The following is a 24,365-nucleotide window of genomic DNA, read 5'->3' as shown; positions in this document are numbered from 1 at the left end:
TGGTTAACAAACCCGACTAGCATCCATGAGGACGCAGCTTCGATTCCTGGCCTTGCTCAGTGGGTTAAGGATCTGGCATTGCCATGAGCTGTGGTGTATGTTGCAGATGCAGCTCAGATCTGGCATTGCTGTGGCTGCGGTGTAGGCCTGCGGCTATTGCTCCGATTCAGCCCCTAGCCTGGGAACCTCCATATGCTGTGGGTGCAGCCCTAAAAAGATAAAAAAGACAAAAAAAAAGAAAAAAGTGGTAAAATCTTATGGTCACCTTCGTTTGGAGAAGAGCATTTGAAGTATGTAAGCCTTGTTTATAGAGGTTTTGGTTGGAAAGCTGGATATGTTCATTTGGGGGCACCTATGGCTTTGGTAAAATCCTGATTTGTTTCCCGGTTCAGAGAGCCTAAGTGTTTACCAAAACACATGACGAAGGAAGGCAGCCTAGACGCTGTAGAACAAAGGGATTGCTTTAACCCCACAGAGCACTTGGAGTCATTCTTGTCTTCTTAGGTCATTTGGTGTCTGCACACTAAAAACAAGAAGAGATTAAAGTCACAAGGAAAGAACTGCAAAAAACTAGCCAAGAATCTCCTTAAGGAGCCAGACAACCGCAACAATTTTTGCCTCTGGAAGCAATATGCGCACCTGGAGTGGCTGCTCGGCAACACAGAAGATGCCAGAAAAGTTTTCGATACAGCACTCAGCATAGCAGGGAGCAGAGAACTGAAGGACCACGAGCTCTGTGAGCTGAGTCTCCTCTATGCTGAGCTGGAGGTGGAGCTGCTGCCTGACATGAGAGGGGCCGCTACAGCCCGAGCTGTCCACATACTGACCAGACTGACCGAGAACGGGCCCTACGGGCCTTACACGGGGCAGGTCTTGGCTGTTCACATTTTGAAAGCTCGGAAGGCTTATGAGCACGCGCTGCAGGACTGTTTGGGGGAGGGCTCTCTCTCCAATCCAGCTCCCCCTGATTCCTCCAACCGCCTGGTTAGCTTGGTTAAATGCTTTATGCTTTTCCAGTATTTGACCACTGGGATTGATGCTGCTGTGCGGATATATGAGCAGGTGTTTGCGAAACTCAAGGGTTCTGTGTCCTCAGAGGGCTGTGGCCTGGAGGGCAGCTCGAGCCCTCAGAGCCTGAGCGGTGTCCTTGAGGCTGCCGCCCTGATGCACACAAGCCTGCTCAGATTCCACATGAAAGTCAGCGTCTACCCTCTGGCTCCTCTGCGAGAGGCTCTCTCGGAGGCTCTACAGTTGTATCCTGGCAACCAGGTTCTTTGGAGGTCATATGTACAGATTCAGAATAAGTCCCACAGTGCCGGTAAGACCAGAAGATTCTTCAACACAGTGACCAGGTCTGCCAAACCCTTGGAGCCATGGTTGTTTGCAATTGAAGCTGAGAGAATGAGGAAAAGCCTGGTGGAAACCGTGCAGAGGTAATGACGGAGCGTTTTGTTCATGTGTCCACAAACCATTAAGCAATGCTTGCTGGTTGCCCGCTGCCTGCCAGGCCTCAGGAATGCAGAAACGAGTGTGGGCCAGGCCCTGGAACACCTGCTGTGGGTGGGCTCAAGGGCGTAGAATAACTCACTGAAAAAGTAATTAGAGACTTGCCAGCAGCAGCAGTTTTTGTTAGAAGCTTTTGTGGCTTTCTTCCTAGACTGTGCCTTTTGGGATCCTGAATGTAGCTTATGGTGCCTGAGTGGGGACTGCCAGGGCTTCAGGTGTCCGAGAAGCTGTAGAAAAGCATAGTGGCCAAGAACATGGGCTCTGGAGTTGGAATCTGGGGTCAAATCCAGCTCCTCCACATACCAGCTGTGTGATCTGGCCAAGTCTCTCATGTCTGTGGAAGGTTCCTTTTCTGCAAAATGGGAATAATTTAGAGAACCTACCTCAGAGAGTTGCTGGCGGGGGGGAGTGCTGAGCGCAAAGACAAAGTACTAGCCTCTGCTGTCATGACTGATGGTAACAGTGGCATGTTTTAAGTGTCATCCTTTGATACAGTAGTTTCTATCTAAAGGCTAAATGATAGGCTTGGGAACATATTAGCTAAGGTATCGTGATTCCTTCCAGAATCTTTGTGGTTATAAATCAACTGTTCAGAATTGCTTCTGGATAGTCTTTCAGTTTACCTTTTTTTTTTAATTTCTTGCATGAGGTTTTATTTAGTCTGCTTTCAGTTGAAAGGTGTTTCCTTCCCATACAGTAAAATTTGCATTCTGCTGATGAGAAGGTCGGTTTTCCTTAGAAAACAGAGAAGCAAGGAGTTTGTGAGCCTTCTAGGCAGACTCAGCGTGGTGGAGGCACCACAGAACCATGGATGCAGGCTTCTTCCGGCCCTGGAAGAGCCACAGCATACCCGTACCTGCCCCCAGCACCCTCAGATTGGGGGACAGCACCAATCCAGTTGTCACTGGCGTTTGCTGTACTTGCGGATCCCTTCCTACTGCGGTGTAGGGATGAGAGCTGTCTCGGAGTGATGGTGCCTTTGTCTCGTAGGGTGGACGGGAGAGAGGTCCATGCCACCATTCCCGAGACCGGCCTGACACACCGGCTCAGTGCCCTGTTTGAACAAGCATTGCGGAGTGACCACGGCAGCCAGTGCCCCTTACTGTGGAGGATGTATTTGAAGTTTTTGGTAAGTTTTTGTCTCTCCGTCCTCCTTCCTAAGTGTGATGTGTAGGTGGCCAATAGCCACTGCACTGGGGACCGGGAGGCTTCCCACTACACCTTGGCCTTGGCTCATCCTGGGGGGTCCTGGTGGAGTGACATCCGGACTTGGAAGGGGTCGCATGTTGCCTCTTGCACCGGAGGCTTTGGTAGAGTGACAGGAGGGTGCCGGGACCAGGTGGTGCAGCAGGATGTCACGGGGCTTTCTCTGAGTCAACTTTGTTGAGTCAACAGCTTGGAAATAGTCTAAGAGCTTTCATCTGAAAAAGACCTAAATTCGTTGCTGTTCTGCTCATAAGAATTTTCAGGTCTTGGAGTTATTGTTGTGGCTCAGTAGGTTAAGAACCTGACATAGTGTCTGTGAGAATGCAGGTTTGATCCCTGGCCCTGCTCAATAGGCTAGGATTTGGTGTTGCCATGAGCTGTGGTATCGGCCGCAGGTGAGGCTTGGATCCCGAATTGCTGCGGCTGTGGTGTAGGCCTACAGCTGCAGCTCTGATTCAGCCCCTAGCCTGGGAACTTCTGTATGTTGTGGGTGTGGCCCTAAAAAGAAAAAAATTAAAAAAAAATTTTTTTCAGCATTCCTGTTGTGGCCCAGCAGTTAGCAAATCTGACTAGCATCCATGAGGACGCAGGTTTGATCCCTGGCCTTGCTCAGTGGGTTAAGAATCCAGTGTTGCCATGAGCTGTGGTGTAGGTCGCAAATGTGGCTCAGATCCTGCGTGGCTGTGTCTGTGGCATAGGCCAGCAGCTACAGCTCCACTTCAATGCGTAGCCTGGGAAGCTCTGTATGCCATAGGTGTGGCCCTAAAAAGCAAAATTTAAAAAAAAATTTTTAAATCTTTCTTGAAGGTCTTAGACAAAAAAAAAGAGAGTTCCCGTCGTGGCGCAGTGGTTGACGAATCCGACTAGGAGCCATGAGGTTGCAGGTTCGATCCCTGCCCTTGCTCAGTGGGTTGATGATCCAGCATTGCCGTGAGCTGTGGTGTAGGTCACAGACGCGGCTCGGATCCCGAGTTGCTGTGGCTCTGGTGTAGGCCAGTGGCTACAGCTCCGATTAGACCCCTAGCCTGGGAACCTCCCATATGCCGTGGGAGCGGCCCAAGAAAAGGCAAAAAGACAAAAAAAAATTTTTTTTTTTGCAGGTCTTGATTTGGTTTTGTTGTTAAAAGATAGGATTGATCTAGCTCTATCTAGAATGTGGTTTTTAAAATAGATGTTTCCAAAGCAGCTTTGATTTTACTTAAAAGTACTACAGTGATTAAATGTGGTAAGGTGCCATTTAGTTTTGTTAATGTGTTGTGCAGGCTGAAAGGTGGGCTTCACAGAGTCTGAATTGGCTTTGCCTTTGGTTAAAGACCTGATATTGGACTCGGCCTCATTTGCTATAATACATCTGCTGCCAAATTGCTTTTTTAGATACATGATCTCTTTTAGGCCACTTGAGTGTTGTTTAACTCCAGGCTATTAAATCCTATCCAAGTGACTGCCATTGAATACTGTAGTTTTCAGAAGCCAGGAGTGACCTTTCTTTACCTAAATAGTGTATATATATCTCTGATTATTTCCATAGGATAAATTCTTAGAAGTTGATCAAAGCATTTGAACATTTCCAGTTGTCGTATGACAGAATCAAGTGTAAAGACATTCAGAGGGAGTGAGTTAGGGTTGGGAGAGGTTTCAGAACTCACCTGGCCTCCCTCTCCTGACCTCTGTAAGGACAGCAGCTCAGAGGCACACTCAGGACAAAAGGGCACAATCTCATGGGCAGAAGTTGGCATCAAGATGAATTACCACCAGAGTTTCTGTATTTTTAACATTTATTCTTCAGACTCAAAAGCTCAGATTTTGTTTTGACACCCTTGTATGAAATGGAAACCTTGAGAAGTTTAAAGGCCAGCGTGGTGTCTGTCCGTGGACCAGACACCTGTTGCTTGTTAACCAGAGGAGGCAGCTGGGGCAGCAGGAGAGCTGGGTTCCTGTGGAGCTCTGCTCCTGTCCTTAGGCCCCTCAGCCAGAGGGGTGCATCAGATGTTCCCTAAAAGTTCCAGTGCTGACACTCCGTGCATCTATCTAAGGAAATGAAAGAGCTTTAATTTACAAAGGAGAGCCTGCAGATTTGCCAGTTGATCTTCTCCAGTCTTTTGTAGGTAGAGACACACAGGGTGTGAGGTACAGACTTGCAGTATTTTTACCGAGGATCTGCCATGAGCCAAGTTTGGTTGGACTGTAGATAGAAGATTCTTATTCACTCAGAAATTCCTTAAGGGCCCCAGGCTTTTTTTCTGTCTTTTTGGAAAGATGAGCATTGGACCAGGAATTAATTAGAGCAGTGACTTCCCCTAGCAGCTCTCTCAGAGGCATCTGGATGGGCTTCTAACGCTTTGATAAACACAGTGAAAAAAATCGAATTAGGGCCAGAGTGTGAGGTGCAGGCCAAGAGTGCCAGGAGAGAGCGGGGGCCGTGGGGCCACTGGCAAAGGGTGGGGCTCCATGGAGGAGGGCACTGGTTTGTTGGGTTGTATGTGGGTGCCTTCTAGGTACACAGGCACATGCATGGTTCATACATGCGAGCTCATTTGCTTGCTTGCTTGCCTTTCCCCCTGCAAAAAATGATGGAAGGAGTTAAAACTTACTGTTGGCCATGGAGAATATGGGAGAGAAAAGGAATTGGACAAACAGCAGTTGAGTTTCAAATACACTGTTCTGCATATGCATGGACACTTTCAGCTATACTTTTTTTGTTGTTGTTTTGACTAAAATTGCAGTTATTTTCAAGATTCTTAGAGTTCTTTAATTTAGTCATCTACCCACACAATAAAGAAGGAAATAAATGTAAGTATATAAACTAGTTAGTTGATTTTGTGGGCCTAATAAAAGAAGTTTTCACGAAGAGAAAGGGAACAGTGGCATTTCCGAATTGGTCATCTTTAGATTTAATTTTACCCTCTAGCATAATTTCTTCTTCTACTTATTTTTTTTAATTTCTCTCTTTTTTTTTTTTTTTTTGGCTCATGGCTGCACCTGCAGCATATGGAAGTTCCCAGGCTAGGGGTCAAATCAGAGCTACAGCTGCCAATCTATGCCACAGCGACTTAGGATCCAAGCCACGTCTGTGACCTACACCACAGCTCACGGTAACACTGGATCCTTAACCCACTGATCAAGGCCAGGGATCAGACTCACATCCTCATGGATCCTGGTCAGGTTTGTTAACCGCTGAGCCACGAGGGGAACTCCCATTTCTTCTTCCACTTTGTTGAGAGATGGCAGAAGCTAGAATATATTGAAAGGCCACCATTTACTAGAGCTGGTGAGGGCAGAACCCACTTCAGTTACCTTTCTAGTAGTGAATAAATAAGCCTCCAGTCATAGGGTTGCGTAGCAGTTTTGCCATATTACTTAAAAAAACCTGTATAAATTAACAGTTGTTCAGATTTGTTTGTACTCAGGGAAGAAAAAAGAATCAAATTTTGCAAAAGCCCAAGGACCTTCAGCCTTCTCATTTCTTAGAGATGTTACTTCCCCCATATGGAGGCACCTTATGAAGGGACAGCAGTGCCAGAGACAGCCGATGACTCAGCACCACACAGCTCCCTGAAGGGAGTGCTCGGAGCCTTGTTCTGGTACAGAAGGTGGGCAGTCAGTGCCCACCTGCTGCTGTTACCTCCCCCATGCCCCACTCCACCTCTGCCCCCATCCTGCCCCATCCGGGCCCTGGGAGATGACTGACCAGTGAGGCCCTGGCAGAGGGTCCGGGCGGCAGGGCTTTGCAGGGTGCGCCTCATCGGTGAGGATCTCCTTGGCCTGTGAGACCTAGTTCCTGAGGAAGGGCGGCCTCTGAGCGAGGCTTCCTGGGGCCCATGCCTGCGGCCACGCTGCTCTCAGTTCTCTGCCGACGCCTCAGGGAGGCAGGCTTACTGTGGGTGGGCAGCATTGGCGTCTCCACCCGTTACAATTCAGCCTGACAGGAGCTTAGGGAAGTCGTGGTTGGTCGAGGTGAGGAAAGAGGGCACAGAGGGCCGCGTCCTGGACCTTTCTTCCCCTTTGCACCTCCGCTCTGCTGCGGGGAAAATCCCTGCAGGTGCACACGGGGTACATGCAGCCCCTAGCTGCTCGCAGCCCGTGCCTTAGAGAGGACTCCTGAATGCAGACTCCTTCACCCCAGGCTCTCGCCTGGCCCTTAACTGTTCTTAGCCCGTTAAGCAGAGGCGGTTTCCTGTGGCCGGTTGGTGAAGGAAATCGCAGCATTCTCACTTGAGGCCAGCCAGCTTGTGCGCCTGGATTCGCCGGCTTCCAGGGCATCTGAGTCTCACAAATAAACAGAGTGGTCGAGAAAGTACAGCCATGCGAGTTCTCTTCTTTCCGTAGCAGCCGTAAGTGTCGTTACTGTCATAGCCGAGGACTCTGAAGTGTTTGGGCGTGTGAAGGAAGGACAGTTCACACTGAGGTCCAGCCTCAGAACCTCAGGACGGCCGAGGCTCGTGCTGGGCAGGGAGGCAGGGTTCCCCCGGGCACTCGGAGAGGTGGGGAGGGCCTGCGCCGCCTCTGAGGTTTTCCCAGATGTGGGTGCAGCCCCATGTCACAGTCTCAGAGACTCTGGGATTAACCTGAAAGGTCTGAAAAGGAAGTGAGACCGTCCTTGGTAGATGGCAGTCCTGAGCTGTGGATGGACGTCTCTAGATGCCATTTCTTGGGGTTGGGCCACAAGCCCTCACCGGTCCATCCACGCCAGGCACAGGCTGCCCGGTGGGCAGAACCAGTGTCCACTGGAAAGCGCTCCTGGGGGATGAGGAGTCTGGGGGAGGCAGGTGGGTGGAAAGCCCAGGAACAGCCTTCAGCTCCACAAGCTCAGCCTGCACCGGGAGCTGCCTGAGGGGGTTGTGCCGCCACAGAGGAGCTGCCAAGCGACAGTCCCTTCCTAGGACCTGGGAAAGATCTGGGGGTGGGGGTGGGCACACGCTGCTCCCGTTCCCACAGCAGGCATGGAAAGAGCACCTGTCTGTGAGTTGAGACTAAGGATTTTTATACTTTAGTATTAAAAACATGCTGAATATCTGTGTGCTCTCAGACTGAAATTCCCAACTGGAGATGTGCTTTTGACAAGTTTACTGATGCAGTAATCCTAGTTATCTCATTTCTCTAAAATAGCTTTCGGAAGATGGCAGGTGTTAAAGCAGGTATCTTCTGTGTAGAGTCATCACCCTCATCTCACACCCGAGGCCTTGTTCTAGGCGCTCTTGGTAACATAAGGCATGACCAAGGGTGCCTTGTAGAGGAGGAGATGAAGCCGAGTCAGAAATGTTAAGATCGACTCGACCTGCAGGAACAGAGTGGCCCCTGGGGGTGACCTGTGGGGCATGGACCCATGTCACCTGGTAGGCACTGTGGCAGTGCCTGGCCAACCACGGGCTGGCTGCCTACAGCTGAGGAGCCTCTCGTGGATCAGCAAGGGGTGGCCTTGGACTCTGTTTAAATTCATCATTTTTGTATTTTTTTCCCCTTTGCCTCAGGTTTCCTTAGGAAATAAAGAAAGAAGCAAAGGTGTGTTCTACAAAGCCCTTCAGAATTGCCCTTGGGCAAAGGTAAGTTCCAGAGACCCTGGTCTGTTCAGATTCCCAAGAACCTTCCAGCCAAGCTCATCCAGCTAGTGTCATGGGGACAGGGCACCTCCCAGGCCTTTTCATAGTTGAGGTATGCCCCTTGGAGCCCAAGGGTCCTTTGTTTCCTTTCCCTGCACTGGAGCTGGCATGGCATGTTGCCGGGGCCAGCTGGTTCCCAGCATTTGCCCAGAGCTCAGCCAAGATGCCCCAAGTGTTGGACCGAGTCCCCCCTTTGCCCTGCAGGGCCCAAGTCAGGAGATGTTCAGAAATCAGATTGACGGTGACTGCAGTGGCTGCCCCCAAATTCTGAGAACCAGTAAAGGCCTCTGAGTTCCTCAGCTTCCCTCTGCTCTTGAGCGCAGAGTCGTCCCTGGGGAGGGGAGTGTGGGCAGTGCAGGGGCGGCAGTGAGCTGACGGGCCTCTCCTTCCCATCCCAGGTGTTGTACATGGACGCCGTGGAGCACTTCCCTGATGAGATGCAGGAGATCCTGGACCTGATGACGGAGAAGGAGCTCCGGGTACGCCTGCCCCTGGAGGAACTGGAGCTTCTGCTTGAGGACTAGAACCTGGGGAGTGGGGAGCGAGCCGAGGGCTCAGCGCCCGCATGCCAAGGAATCAGAGGCTTCCGGATGAACCAGAAGTGTGTTGAGACCTCCACCTGTGAAGCTTCTTGGTATTTTGTGTCTGGGCTGTCAGCTTCTTATCTCTGGCACATTTTTTGCATGTGCAGATGACACAGAGGCTACTGTCTTACATATTATATATGTGAATATGTGTACCTATGTACACAGACAAGAGTCGTGCCAAGTGACAACTGAATGTGTTGTGGTTGGCGTGCAAGTTCCCTTTGGTCCACTTTTAGCATCAGCCCACCGGGGTGAGTGTACCTCTCGGCTGGCATCCTTGGGGGTCCTGCCAAGCCTTCTGGGTCTGGTAGTGGAGGTGAGTGAGTCCTGGTCACTCAGTGCTGGGACCTCCTCCTCCAGGCTGCCCTTTTCTTCAGATCAGAGCAGGGGGGAGCATTTAAAACTTGTGTGTTCTCACCTGTATCAGATGTGTCCAGAGGCCTCATTCTTCCCTAAGCCTTACTCGGTGACACCCCTGACTGTGGACCCAGCAGCCTGCATCATTTTCGAAATGCAGGCTCTCAGGCCCCATCCCAGCCCTGCTGAGTCAGCATCTGTGCTCTGCCAGGACCCCATTAGGGGCCCTGTGTGCGTGCTGCAGCGTGGACAGCACTGTGAGCACCGGCCACCAGCGTCGCAGAGTGGAGACTGGAGGCAGCTCCTCCCTCCCTCCGCACTCCGCCCTGCCTGTGAGATGTGCAGAGCCCGGCCTAGACAGGAAGGCCCGGACCGGCCACGTGCTCCTGATCGCCGCGGGCTGAGTAACACCTGACTGAGAGGAATTCCTTTATCTTAGACCCTGTGAGTGGACACTTTCTTTGGCTCCCCCCCCCCTTAAATCATGCTCTCTACAACTGCTGAAAGCTTATTGCTTTGGCACCTTCCCCAGGCAAGCCGGTGTTGGGAAATGGCATTTTGACTAGCAATAGATGGACACTGGTTGGGAAAAAGAAGGGGAGAGCAGCACCCAAGAAAGTTGGCCAGCCCAGGGGAGGTTTTCCTCGGTCAGCCCCATGTATGGGCTTTGAAACAACCACTCAGGAAGGAAAGAGGAGGCAGAGGAAGGGAAGCCCTGGCTGGACGCTCTTGGGAGGGATGAGCGTCTGAGCCCAGGAACAAGGGGCATGAGGGCTGCCCTTTTGGTGTCTTGGAGGAACCCTCAGCTGCTTGGCAACACCCATACCTCTTCCACCCCCCCCCCCCACCCCCCGTGTGAGAACCCACATGCCCCTCAGGCCTTCCAAAGGGAAGGCTGGATTTCCTTCTGAAGCCCACGGCCATGTGAACTCAGCCGTCAGTCCTTAAACAACAAAACCTGCCAGCGATCGGGTTATGATTGTCTTTCCCATTAGCTGCTGCTGAACAAGTAACTACCGCCAGCTCTGGGAGTGGGATGTGCGGGCAGCAGGCACGGCAGTCTGCAGTCCTTGGCGGTCACCAGAAGCAGGATGCAGCGACTGAGAAAGAGCACATTTTATTGGGAAGAGAGCACATGACCAACGTGAAGGCAGCCTGCCAGGCACAAGGTACACAGGACGTTTGCTAGTAAAGACAACTGGGAATGGGCTCCGGGCCAGCAGCTTCCCCCCCTCCCCCTCTGGGGCCCAGGACGCTCCCACCATTTCCTGGAAGGCAGCTGTGGTCCACTACAGATAGAGCCCCTCAGGGGTGCCTTCTTGTTTTTTATAAAGAACATTTTCTTTAGATTTTTTGAAGTCTTCATTTGTTACTTTCATCCTACGTTCTCTCAAGGCCATCAGACCAGCTTCTGTACAGATTGCCTGCAAGAAAGAATAGTATGTTCAGAAAGTGAAATATCTTTCTAACAGTTTGGAAATCTTTTTTTTTTTTTTTTTTTTAAGGGCCGCAACTGCGGCATTCCCAAGCTAGGGAGCTGTAGCTGCCAGTCTACACCACAGCCACAGCAATGCAGGATCTGAGTCACGTTTGCGACCTATACCACGGCTCACGGCAACGCTGGATCCTTAACCCACTGGGACACAACAGAACTCCTTGGAGAGCTATCTTGAAATAAGGTATAGATACCCAGAATAGACAAAAATTTCTCAAACTGCTTGGGAAAGATTAGATTTTTTTTAAATGTTTTACGCATTCTGATTATTTTCTCAAAGGATCTGAGGTGGCTTAAACTGGGAGTAATTCACTAAGGAAGAGAGGACTGGCCACTATGTAAACGTACACCGCAGGGCCTCCAAGGTCCGTAAGTTCTCACAGCTCTGCTTTCACTAAAGGGTGTAATAATATTCCTAAGAAAGACAAAAGTATATCCAGAAACTTACAGAGGCCACATAGAGTGTATATTCATTTCACTTACCTGCAGTCCTTAAGAGAGCATGTGCTCTGGTTAAATATTTACAAGTTTCAGTATAGTATATACTCTTACTATTTTCTCAATGATGACATAAGTAAAACAGGAACCCAAGCAACATGAAGTGATTAAAAATACAAGTCTGGCGAGTTCCCATCGTGGCAAAGTGGACTGAAAATCTAACTGCAGTGGCTCAGGTCGCTGTGGAGATGGGGGTTCCATCCCTGGCCCGGCACAGTCGATTAAAGGATCCAGCACTGCTGTAGCTGTGTCTCAGATTCAATCCCTGGCCCAAGAACTTCCATGTGCAGTGAACTGCCATTAAAAACCAAAACAAAACCCACAGTCCTGGCGGTGAGGTTCCTATTTGGTTGTGACATTTAGGATATTTATCTCAAATTGTTCAGAAAAGACAGCAAATAGGTAAAATGGTAACATCTGGTAAACGAAGGTGCTGAGTGTATGGGTGTTTACCACTGTAACTTTCCTGAAGGCTTGAAATTTTTCTAAATAAAAAGTTGATGCAGAAGTTGCCCATTGTGGTGCAATGGCAACAAACCCGACTGGTATCCATGAGGACATGGGTTCAATCCCTGGCTTTGTTCAGTGGGTTGGGGATCCCGCGTGGCTGTGGCCAGCAGCTGTAGCTCCAATTTGACCCCCAGCCTGGGAACTTCCATATGCTGCAGGTGGAGCCCTAAAAAGCAAAAAAAAAAAAAAGTGCAGAATGTTAAAAAGATTTTATTCAACTAGTCTAGTTCTGTAGATGCCAATGATGCCCACACAGGTACCAACTGTGGCTTAGAAGGCAGGCCGTGCCCAGATTCAGTGCTGCCAGGCTTTCCTTGAAATTCTGGTCATTTGGGAAAAGATGTCCAAACTCATACCCACATGTGAGGAACCTAAGAGGTGCAGTCCAGGCCAGGCGCTCACCTTGATGTCGGCACCGGAGAGGTCATCTTTGGCCATGATCAAGTCGTCCAGGGTGACATCGTCGGCCAGTGTCATCCTGCTCGTGTGGATCTGAAAGATGCGCTTCTTCGTCTTCTCGTCGGGCAGGGGAAACTCGATCTTCCTGTCGATGCGGCCTGTGGGTAGAAAAGGGTTTCAGTGTTGCCCTGGGCTCTGCCCCTGCGCAGGCGGAGGCCTCATCCCCACACACGTGTGGTTTCAGTCACACAGTGTTCTGTGGGAGGCCCAAATCTTAAGCCAACACTCGTCTTGTAAATATGGTAAACATCAACATTTGAATTCATTCCATTAAAAAAACAAAAAACAAAAAAAAACCCTCTGCTCTGGTACCTTCAGAAGGACATGAAAGGAGCGATTCCTAAGATGGCATAGTTAGTGGAAAAGGACAGGTCTTCCACATTAAAAACATCACGAAAGAGTAAGTAAATTAGCTACTGCTTCTGCTGGTACCAACTAAACTAACAGACCTCAGCTATCATAAACTGTTTCTTAAAAAAATTCTCAAGGCTAAACAGGATCAAGCTACCCAGACTACATCACATTCTTACTTAACTATTATCTCAGGGGACATAGTTTTGGTAAGTTATTCTGTTTCAAGGTGGTATCTGCCTTTATATGCACCATTTATATTCCCTTCCCTCAAAGTGCTCTTAAAAAATACAAATAACATAGAAGCACATTCATTCTCCCCAATGAAACAAAAACAAATGTGACCTGGTCTGATAAGTGCTGGGTCCAAAGTCTCTATTCGGTTTGTGGCCATGATGACTTTCACGTCTCCCCTTGAATCAAATCCATCCAACTGGTTCAACAGTTCCAACATTGTTCGCTGTATTTCTCTCTCACCCCCGGAATTTGAGTCGTACCTTTGGAAAAGAACAGAAGCAGAAGTGAAGACGCAGCTGATCAGTTAAAGAGGAATTAAGCCACACGGCTTTGTCTCCCTGTACGTCGCAGCCTCCCAAAGCCCAGGCTGCACTGTCTTTGTAGCAGTTTCAAGCCTGAAATATCATTTATTCAATCTCCACATCTGAGCCCCTTAAGGGCAGGGACTCATCCTCATGGCTGTGTCTCCAGAGTATGGAGGGTGCCTCGCGTCCGCGAGCAGTACTGTAGGGACTGGCAGACGACACGAAGGCTGCACAGGAAGTCCCACCGAGCGTCATCCTCAGACAAGGACTACCTGGTCTTGACCTCTAAACGATGGAAGGGCGGGAAGGGAAAGTCTACCTTTTCGTCCCAATAGCATCGATTTCATCAATAAACACGATGGACGGTGCATGTTCTTCAGCAACTCGGAACAGTTCCCGAACGAGTTTGGGCCCGTCACCGAGGTACTTCTGAATAAGCTCAGAGCCGACGACTCTCAAGAAAGTGGCCGAGGTTTGGTTTGCTACTGCTTTGGCTAGTAAGGTTTTACCTATTTTAGATTGAAAAAGAAAAACTCAAATGCTAAAACTCTTCACTACCACCTTAAAAAGACATCACGAGTGGGTGGATCCCTGTAGGAAAAGCATTATATTCTCCAAGCAGATAAAAGGATATTTAGAAAAACCTAAAACACACTGATTATTTGTAAGTTATCTTCCTAAATTTATCATAATTCAGAAAATACTTTTTACTGGGTTATACAAAGTTGCATATCATATTAACTTGCCCATGCAACCAAGGTTAGAGAACCAAACTCAACTCCCACCAAACTTCAGTGATAAAAAAGGTCTGCGCACCCTCGGTTTGACCTGCAGTGCTCTGGGGCCACTGGGAGATTTGCTGCGTTTGCTCAGGGCTCAGCCAGCAAGCAAGGACCAGCTCCTGATGAAGCCCACAGCAGCTACTGCAGGAGGCTCAAGAGCCCTTCCTACCTGGTGTGCCCTAACGGGAAGGCCTGCACTGATCTCAGGGAAGACCTGACATTTCCAACCCTGCTCTGTTCCCTGACAGTCTTTAGAGTCAAGAACAAGTCAGCACCCAGCTGGACCTTAGAGCTGGAAGGTCTGGCCCCTCTGATGGCAATGATGGAGGCCAAGAGCTGGGAAGTCACCTCCAGAGAGGCAGCTGGAGGCAGAGCTGGTAGAGGACCAAGCTTAGGCCTGCAGGGGGAGGAGGCTGGCTGGTGAGGGACACAGAAGTGAGGAGGAGGACCGGGAGCTAAGCTTTGCAACAAGATGGGGCAATGATGTCCTTTCAGTCAGGCGGCCAGAGTGACGGGTTGAAATGCTCACCAGAAGGCTGGACTACTTACTCCCTGAGCGCACCAGTTAAGGATGGCAGGCAGAAGGCAAAAGGGATGTTCTGAGTGGGCGGGATCTTACAGTCCAGAAACAATCAAGTTTAGGTGAGAGGGTCCCTGAACCAGCCTCTTCTTCCCCCTCCAGACTGTGGGCCCGGCCTTCACCCAAGGCCTTGGCAGTACATGTGCCTCAAAGAAGGCATGGCTGCGGGTCAGGAGGCCAGTGTTCCTTCTCCAGCCCTGGTACCAGTTCAACTGCCAGAGCTACTGGAGCCTTGCGATGGTCTCTAGCTTCTCTGAAACATAGTTCCCTGTACCTCAGCGTACAGGGTCTCCCAGTCCCTCCAGCACAGGCAACCCTCAGCACAGGTCCTCTTGGGAACATGGCTTCAGTGCACTCAATCAAATGACCTCTTCCTTTGCAGTTTTCAGCGCAATGAACCGCTAAGCCCTGGCCTATGCAACTTACTAAGGTCAGCTTATTGTGTAATGAACCAAATATGGATATGCATTTTATCTTTATCCACTTACTTATCCAATATTATATTCATTAGCAATGGACCAGGAGAATGAAACTAACCTGAACAGCACGGGATAACTTTTAAATCTCCACCATAGCTTGAATGCTTGGCCACATTCCAGGTGAATAAATAGTCAGAATCTTCAGGGATGGGTGTAAGCATCAATATTTTTTTTTAAGTTCTCAAGGTGATTCCAATGTAGAGCCAAGTTAAGCATTCTGCTTTATTTTTATCTTATAGTCTATTTTCAATAGACTCACATTACTCTTGAAAATACTTGAAAGTATGTTTTAAAACATATCAATAGCATGTGAATATGAGAGAAGTGCTGGGGAACTGGAAATGCATTCATATTGAGCAGGCATTTGGGGAGGAGGGGCTGCCCACTGGTGTTCATTTTCTGTTGTAATCCTTACTACCGTTTTTAACACAGTAACTGTGAAGTTTACAACTTCCAAGAGCAATTTCTTAGTGCATCTACTATATAAATACACTTTTATGTAATAGGTATGTTTCCAGAGGAGCTGTTTATTCAAAAATGTCTAATATGTTGCTTAGAGCCTCGGCATCCTGCCTCGACAGTAAGTAATGATAACTAGCTAGTGCTGCTGCTCAAGAGGTGGGCCGAGTGCCTGCAGAGTGACCAACGCAGAGCACACCTACCTGTGCCGGGTGGGCCGTAGAGAATGACCCCCTTCGGGGGCTTTATACCCATCTCTTCATAATACTCAGGATGAGTGAGAGGAAGCTCCACAGACTCCTACAGAAAACACACTTGGTAAAAATGAAAGGCTTTCTTATTGAAATTTTCTGACTCATTATCTGGCATCATGAGTATCTCTCACTTTTGATGAAAATAAGCTAAGATTTCAGTTATTCCTGTTAGAGACAATGTCTGACGTTTACCACCAGCAAGAACGTACTGAAGAAGACCCTGGCCTACCTGAGCTCCCAGCTCCCATCCCCTCTCCCTAGCAGAACACAATTTCCCTTCCATTTTCCAGTAAAAGTCAGCCTTGAGCAACATTTAAGCCTTTCCTGAGCAAAATTCACCCTGTTCTATTAAACTACAGGCAAGAGCTGACAAGATTTTCTGTTGTTACGACCGAGGGACATGATGGCCATTTCCCAGTTGGCTGAGAGGTCAGCAGTGCAGATCTGTGACCACTCCGAATGACGTCCCTGCAGATGAAGGAACTTGCAGAGGGCTGGGATTGTGTTCATGACCCCACCACTGTGGAACTGAGTGCCACACACCCCACCCCCAGACATCGCTGGAGGTTTCTGGATAGCCACAGCTGAAGTCAACGCAGTTGCCAACATACTCACACAGATGATTGTTAAACACTGCATACAAAATGTTTTAAGCCACAGCTGCTGCAAGAATTAGCATCTACTTATTCTACTGCTTAAACTGGTATAAACAACACAAAACACTACAACTGACAAGCTTGGAACCAGTTACCAGTGTGATCAATACAGAGAAACATGCAAAACAACTCCAAGCACCCTAAATGAGACAGCAGTGAGAAACCAAGATCTAAAACCCAGAGCAGGTTCCCAGACACACCTTAATCTCCTGGATCTGGTTGTCCAGCCCCCCAATATCAGCATAGGTCTCCTGGGGGGCCTTCTCCACCTTCATCACTGTGACCAAGGGATCCGTGTCATCCATGAGCACTCCTATCACGGCATGCACCTAGCAGGAAAGACGGCTTTAACACAGGAACGTGCGGGCCACGCAGCCCCTTTACAAACACATAGTGCCAATCACGGATTTTGCTTCTCCCCTGGGGGTGCTCCGCCCGTCTCCTTCCACAGGACAGGGGACAGACCTAGGAGGAAGGGAGAAAGCATGCCGATGGGCTTTCTTTTTCTCAGATTGTCAGCTTACCTTATGGTTGAGCAGGACAGAGCAGCCCGGTTCCAGCAGATCCTTGTCTACAAATGAAAGGATGCTGACGTAGTGTTCCGAGCCCACAGACGTGGACACGATGGCATGATTGTCATCAATGATCTCCTCCAAGGTTCCCACTGACATTGGGGTCCCCCTCAGATCATCCACCTTTGATCTCTCCTCCTATGTAAGAGTATGCAGAGAAGTAAAAGGTCAGACCGAAAAGCCCATGATGCCGACAGTTCACTAGATTTACAAAAATAGTTGGTGCTTTTAAAAGGCAGCTAAGGAGCTCCTGCTGTGGCACAAGGGGATCAGCGTTGTCTTCGGACTGCTGGGTCATGGGTTCAATCCCCAGTCCGGCACAGTGGGTTAAGGATCTGGTGTTGCCTCAGCTATGGCTTAGGTCTAGACAGTGGCTTGGCCTGGGAGCTTCATATGCTGCAACTGGCCAAAAGAAAAAAGGCAGCTAAATAATGATTCATTAAAGCCAGCATGGTTCAATTACTTGAATTTCATTTATTCATTGACAGTTTTAAGTTTTAAATAGAATTCAGTTTGTAAAAATCAAAGTAATAGTAATTTCTCAATTTACCTCTTGCTTTTCTTCTAAAGGCTTCATTTGTTCTTGATTTCTAATGAATTCTTCTTCCATGAGGAGATAGTCTTTAATTCTCTCTAACTTCAGTAATTTTAATCGGCACTGAGTGTGAGGTGTCACTGTAATTAAAAAATAAAGTTTTATTATACTTGGAGCTTGACATTTGCAATTAATTCAGTTCATCATTAAGACAAAAAAAAAAAAGATTTCAAATAAGCTCATTTTAGTTGGACTCTGAAAAATTCAGAGTTTGGTGACCCTAAGTAAGCAGGTACCTAAATGCAAAGGGGAAAGGGATTTTGGCAGATATGTAAAAATAGGGATGAGGTCTGTGACCAGATAATACAAATGACATGTTGTCTATAAAGGGAAAAAAAACTCACTGACCAAAAAGATAGTTTGCTTGGGTTTATGATTCCCCACAAGTGCTAATAAAATAGCTGCACATGCTATTCAGTGAGTATAGGTTGTTGCACCTTGCTGGAACACATGCATCCATTTACAGGAAGATTGTAAAAAGTTAGTGATATTCACATATGTGCAAGCTTTTTTCCCACACTTGTATTTCTTTTGTCTTGAAGTTGCATGCTACATAGGAACTTCAACATTTATATAGACAAATTTGTCAAACTTTTGTGGCTTCTGGGTTTATTTGCTTCTTCAAGAGGTCTCTCCTCCCTTAAGGTTAAATATATTCCTGAATTTTCCTTTATTTACTTATTTGCATATATATATGTATATATATCAAATCTATCCAGCAAAAAGCAAGAGGTACAATTTCATTTCTCTCAATAATAAAAGATACCAGCCATTTATATTAAATAACTCATCCTCTTACCACAAAAATGGAAATGGCACCTTTACATTATGTTAATTATCGGTAACTTGACTCTGTTTTTTTTTTGTTGTTGTTGTTGTTGTTGTTGCTATTTCTTGGGCTGCTCCCGCGGCATATGGAGGTTCCCAGGCTAGGGGTCGAATCGGAGCTGTAGCCACCGGCCTACGCCAGAGCCACAGCAACACGGGATCCGAGCCGCGTCTGCAACCTACACCACAGCTCACGGCAACGCCGGATCCTTAACCCACTGAGCAAGGGCAGGGACCGAACCCGCAACCTCATGGTTCCTAGTCGGATTCGTTAACCACTGCGCCACGACGGGAACTCCTTGACTCTGTTTTTGACCTCGGTATGCTCTTCTGGTGATCTGATGATCTATTCTTTTATCAGTACCACCCTGATTCACTATGGTAGGTTAATGGCACATTTTTATTGGTTATTACTAATCAAACAATATTTAAAACAAATAGTTAACTCCATCTAAGCAAGAATAGACTTGCTTAGATGGTAGATGAAGGTGGTAGAGGTATCTAAGCTGAAGCCTGAAGGGATGAGAAGCAGGCAGCCATGGGAAGGACTAGGGGAAGAACATTTTTAGGCAAAGGGAAGCAAAGGCTGTGATGCAGAGAAGATTCAAAGAACACGAGGCAAAGCAGTATGAATGATAAGTAAGGGGAGTGCCAGCGGCTGAGGATGGACAGGTGGCTGGGTCAGATCACCTAGTTTGAGTTTTATTCTATGTGTAGTACGAAGCCACTGGAAAATATTATGTGCAGGCATTGTATGATGTGCATTCCAATACAGGGGCATTCCATTTCTTCATGAAAGAAGCGGGTTTCTAAGTTAATCAAACTCACCATAAGTTTTTAAATCTAAAGCTGTACTCTAATGTATTAGAGGAACTGTTTATTTAAAGGAAGTTAACAGAGTGTCTTAAAGTGAGACACAGTCGTGTACTGTGTGTATACTGTTAAAACCAAAATACAGCTTTTAATCCAAGCTAGTGGAATGCCACAAAGTCACAGACCTAGCACCTCAACCATCCATTTCCTGTCTCCACATTCAGACCCCTAAACTACACACACAGGGACAAGTCACCTAGGAATTGGAACCATGGCATTCATTACCCAGGGGCAGTTTGCTGGCAGCATCTGGTCCCTTTGTTTTCTTCTTCTTCTTCCCCACTCTAGTTGGTACAGGGGGTTCATATTTCTTTTTCTTATCCTTGAGTTTATAGAACAGCAGGGGGGGAAAAAAAATCACACAGAAATCATATTAAAATACAAACTTATTTTTGTAGGACCATAATCTATTTCCAGATGATAGTCCTTATCTTTTAGGATGCTATTTAAAACTGTCCTTAAAAAAACAAAAAATATGTTTTTACATTCCTGCAGTTTTAATATGTGAATGTAACTGATCTTTTTATAATACACATTGATAGATTATTCAATAGGGAACAGAGGTCAGAATTCAAAGTTATACGCCAAAAGTCTGACTTGAAATAATTTAACACAATTCTTTGCGTAAGGATATTAAACACTAAAATCAAAACAAATAAAATTACAGGTAATTTATTTTAATATTCTGTAATGTTATTTTACATGTTTAAAAATCATTAATTCACAAAAGCCTACTTGATGGTCAACAATCTTCTGTAAAACATGAAAAGGGTATTGTATCTGTAGGCCAGGGTTGTTAAATAAATTCAGATCATTTATTTTGCATTTTGAAATTCATGAATCTCCAAAGAACTTCTCAGCTGAGATCTGACATTTTCCATAACTTACACCACAGACATATCTGCTTCTTATTTATTTACCTTGTCATCCTTCTTGCCACCTCCAGGGCCATGACCACCACTTTGACTTTGACCCTAAAAAAAAAAAAAAAAAATTAAAGGAGGTATAAATTCAGAATATGATCACCCTTATTTTCCTGTGATTCTAAGATACCAACATTTCTCCCTCTTCTAAACATTTCTGAACTCAATATATACCTTGCAATCAAAGTGTATATTAAGTGTGGCAGTTTCTTCTCCCTGAAAAGCTATTAGCAGATCAATGGTGCACCCTGCAATAGAGTGCATCTTAAATCAAGGACAACTCTATTAAGAAATAGATATAACTGGAGTTTCCATCGTGGCTCAGTGGAAACAAATCTGACTATCATCCATGAGGACACAGGTTCGATCCCTGGCCTTGCTCAGTGGGTTAAGGATCCTGTGTGGCTGTGGCGTAGGCTAGCAGCTATAGCTCTGATTCCACTCCTAGCCTGGGAAACTCCATGTGCCGCAGGTGGAGCCCTAAAACGACAAAAAAAAAAAAAGAAAGAGATATAAATAATGTGTCATAATGAGGCTAAGATTCTAAGATGACATCTTCTTGAGGGGAAGATACAGAACTTGACGCTAATATAAAGCTACCTGAGGCCACCAAGAATATATTTCATGAAATTCAGCCAAGAAAGCTAAACCATTTTACTGTTCAACAATCATTTTTTATTTACTCCTTAAAAGATTTGATTTACTCCTCAAGATCCAGTCCTTTCAATGGCAGCTTAACTACCTCCCATCCCTGAAGCCTGGAGTGCTTGGGCAGGTTTTTCTTCCTAATCTGAAAAGCTGAATCACCTTAAACTATCAAGAGTTTACTGTATTAAGAAGCTCGATGTGATTTCTGATATTAAAACAGTCCCTTCAGTTACAAGACAATGTTTTACACAGAGCAATGTCTCAGAAATGATGGCATTTAAAAATTTTTTTTTTTTTAACAGCTACACTTGAGGCATATGGAAATTCCTGAGCCAGGGATTGAATCCAAGCCACAGCTGTGGCAACTCTGTATCCTTTAACCCACTGTTCTGGGCTGGGATTGAAACTGCACCTCTACAGTGACCTGAGCCACTGCAACTGGATTCTTAACCCACTGCACCACAGTGGGAAGTCCAGAAATGATGGCATCTTAAAGAGTAATAGTAAACTTACTTGATTACAGAGGCCCTTTCAGTCTCCTCAAATCACTCCCTGTAGGCAGCTCTAAATCAATACACCGTCAGCCTCATTATGCAGACAAAACAACCCTATCATGGCTACCTTAAAGAATTAAAGTCAAATATATTTCCCCGCATGCAGAATTCTTAAAACGTTGTGCTTTATTTTGAAGAAGGTAATTAAGAGCACTGAGAAGTTTTGGGAAATAAAATTAGTTTTACTGCAATAAGCTGTCCTAAGAGTAGGTCTTTAACAATTATTTATACCCCTAGGAAACGTGCTGTTGGCTGGAGCAACTAGTATTTGTGGTATACTTACTATGTGCTTAAGTCTCTACTAGACATTTTCCTTCACTATCACATTAATTCCAGACAATTCTTCAAGGTAGGGTTCATTATTCCTACTTTCTAGATGAGGAACCTCAACAAGCCGAAGAACACGCGCTATGGAGTTAGATCCAGGTTTCAATTCTGACTCCATTACTAACTAAGAGGCTCTGTGACCTCAGGTTAGTCAGGTCACCTCCCTGGGTCTTAGTGTCCTTAACTGGGAAGTGGGGATGATATTACCTTCTATCTGTTGTTGCAAATTAGGTAGCGCGCATAAAACACTTCACATTTGTGTGATTCACAGTACCTACTAACCGATACAATATGGTTGGTGAATAAGAGATGTTAGGGTCAGGACTTCGGTTAGAAAGACTGGCTCTGAAACAAATCCGTTCTGCTTCGGTTCTTCACTCTCGTCTCTCCCCATCTCTGTTTTGTCTAGGTCATTATATCTTATCTGGGCTCTGGTCTCCCAACAGATTCCCTCACCAGTCCAGCTACCACCTTCTAAAACAAAGAGCCAATCCTATAAATCTCAAGAACCTTCAATTGCTCCCTAGCATTTACAGTGTAATGTCCAAACTCTTAAGCTTGGTATGCCTGGCTCTGGTCAAACCTTTCCCAGGTTCATCTACCTTTCTTATGATCCCCCAAGTCTGGCCCCACCAGAGGATGTTTTCCTGAGCGGGTCCCAAAATTCTTTATGTCTAGGGCATTGTACATGTTTCTCAGCCTCAAATAATAACAAGCAGACACTATATGCAGTGCGCTAAACAGACTGTTTTATCCTTACAGACGCTATGAAGTCAATACTATCATTACCCCTTGTTTACAGATAAGGAAACTAAGGCTCAGAGAGGTTAAGTGACTTGCCTACTGTTACAAAGCTGATCAGAGAGGTAGCCAGGAATCACACCCAAGCCCACCAGACACCAATACCTGTGTTTTTCTTTCTTCTTTTCCCCCCCCCCCCAGTCTTTTTAGGGCCACACTTGCAGCTTACGTAAGTTCCCAGGCTAGGGGTTGAATCGGAGCTGTAGCTACCGGCCACAGCCACACTCGATCCAAGCCACATCTGTGACCTATACCACAGTTCACAGCAACACCGCATCCTCAACCCACCAAGTGAGGCCAGGGATAGAACCCGAGTCCTCCTGGATACAGTGGGGTTCTCTACTGCTGAGCCACGACGGGAACTCCAATATCTGTGTTTTTCTACTGCATGGATATTCAGTACATCACAGCAAAGACCTACAGGGTTTGTGTTCTAGGATGGCTTCCTACTCAAAGTTTCCTCCTTGGTAAACTGAGGACAATAATAACAATTACCTTAAGGGACTGTTGAGAAGAACAATGAGCAAATGCTGGAAAAGTACCTGCCACGTAATTATCATACTTAGAATATTGCTACCTCCCCAAATCCTTCTAAGACCTACAAGACTATGTGGTCAGGACTTCTTACTGTTGACCATACAGGCTAAACATATTCCCATCTCAGTCAGGCCCTTTGCACTCGCTGTTCCTTCTGCCTGGATCAGTTCCCCCTCAGATATCTGCATAGGCTACTCCCTCATTTTATTTAGATCTCCGCTCAAATCTCACATCCTCACTGGGACTCGCTGATACCCCATGGAAAACAGCCAGCTCTCCCCATCCTATCCCTTCTACATAACAGCCACAAGCAATGACCGCCCATCCGGCTCTATCCCGCCCCCACATCATATCACACATTTAGTCCTCTATTTTTTGTCTGCCTTCTCTAGAATGGAAGCTCCATGAGGCAGAGACTGGGTCAATTATGCTCATCCCCTGTATCACCAGCATCAATTCGTGAACTAACAAAAATGCTAGCTGTTTTTATTATTACTAATGCACTAAGGGGCCTTTCCGGCCGAGCTCCACCTGTTAGAAGAGCGTCTTAAGGCCTCCCTCAAACGCCCCCACTCCGGGTTTCTCCCACGACTGCGCTCCCACTCTTCAGCTGACGCGAATCCCTCCTTCGCTCTAGTCGCACATCCCTCCACCTGGGCGGCTCCGAGAGCACTGGCCCCAATCACTTCAAGAGGCTCCCGCTGACACTACCCGTACTAGTCAGCAGAGCCCCAGCCCGCGGAGGGGCAAAGCCGCGGGACCCGACCCGACCCTCTCCGCCGCCCCTGTGGGCCGTCTGGCGGACACTCCGGGCGGAACCCCGGCCCCAGGACCCCGGGGAAAGGCCCGCTCGTTGGCCCCGGCCCGTGGTGCACCTGAACACTGCCTCCAGGAGCCTCAGCCCCCGCGGAGGCCGGACCGGCGGGCAGGGGAACGGGCTAACCGAGTGCCTCCGCCAGCCGCCTAGTTCTCTCGCCTCGAGTCGCCCTGATCCTGTCACACCGCCACCACCAGTCGAAACCCTTAGTCACTCACCATCTTGCTTTGGCCACTGGAGCCGCTGCTGCCGGAAGTGCACTGCCGGGGAGGGCCGTCAGGAGCGGAAGTTGAGAGGGACGCTACGGAAGCCCGATAGGAACCAAATCCCTTACGGACGAAGTCACGCACTAAGGGCTAGTGCGGGCGGGTGGGGCAGTGATGTACTAACTTGTGAGATGTGAGCCTTATAAATATTTAACTTGAAAAAGCTTTAAAATCGCAGTTATTAGGTTGTTGTTAACAACCTAAGACAATGACCTCAACTGTCAAGAAACTAAGACAGTTGTGAAAATCTTTAAAATATGGCAAAAATCAAACTGAGAAAAACTTTACTGCTTCAAGAACTGGAAT

At 47.3% G+C, this 24,365-nt stretch overlaps 2 protein-coding genes across 2 annotated transcripts in view; one reads left to right on the top strand and one right to left on the bottom strand.

Annotated features, from left to right (window-relative positions):
* Nucleotides 1-9,089, top strand: part of NRDE2 (NRDE-2, necessary for RNA interference, domain containing) — a 47,846-nt gene extending 38,757 nt beyond the window's left edge. The window contains exons 11-14 of the mRNA XM_047795576.1: nt 505-1,433; nt 2,497-2,635; nt 8,181-8,252; nt 8,708-9,089. Of these exons, the coding sequence (XP_047651532.1) occupies nt 505-1,433; nt 2,497-2,635; nt 8,181-8,252; nt 8,708-8,833 (1,266 nt within the window). The 3' untranslated portion in view covers nt 8,834-9,089. The remainder of the gene's footprint in view (nt 1-504; nt 1,434-2,496; nt 2,636-8,180; nt 8,253-8,707) is intronic.
* A 1,265-nt stretch (nt 9,090-10,354) lies between these two features.
* On the bottom strand, nt 10,355-24,087 carry PSMC1 (proteasome 26S subunit, ATPase 1). Its single transcript, XM_047795577.1, has 11 exons — nt 24,012-24,087; nt 20,107-20,160; nt 19,412-19,508; nt 17,441-17,565; nt 16,843-17,028; nt 16,519-16,647; nt 15,612-15,708; nt 13,428-13,617; nt 12,912-13,063; nt 12,159-12,313; nt 10,355-10,677 (listed from the first exon to the last, which is right to left on the bottom strand). Exons 1-11 carry the CDS (start codon nt 24,012-24,014, stop codon nt 10,543-10,545), a joined length of 1,323 nt encoding a protein of 440 aa, XP_047651533.1. The 5' UTR covers nt 24,015-24,087; the 3' UTR covers nt 10,355-10,542.
* Nucleotides 24,088-24,365: the final 278 nt, after the last annotated feature.

The sequence above is a fragment of the Phacochoerus africanus genome, chromosome 9 (genome assembly GCF_016906955.1).
Source record: "Phacochoerus africanus isolate WHEZ1 chromosome 9, ROS_Pafr_v1, whole genome shotgun sequence".
NCBI lineage: Eukaryota > Metazoa > Chordata > Mammalia > Artiodactyla > Suidae > Phacochoerus > Phacochoerus africanus.
The sequence above is the reverse complement of the archived record's forward strand: the minus strand, read 5'-3'. Positions and strand labels throughout refer to the sequence as shown.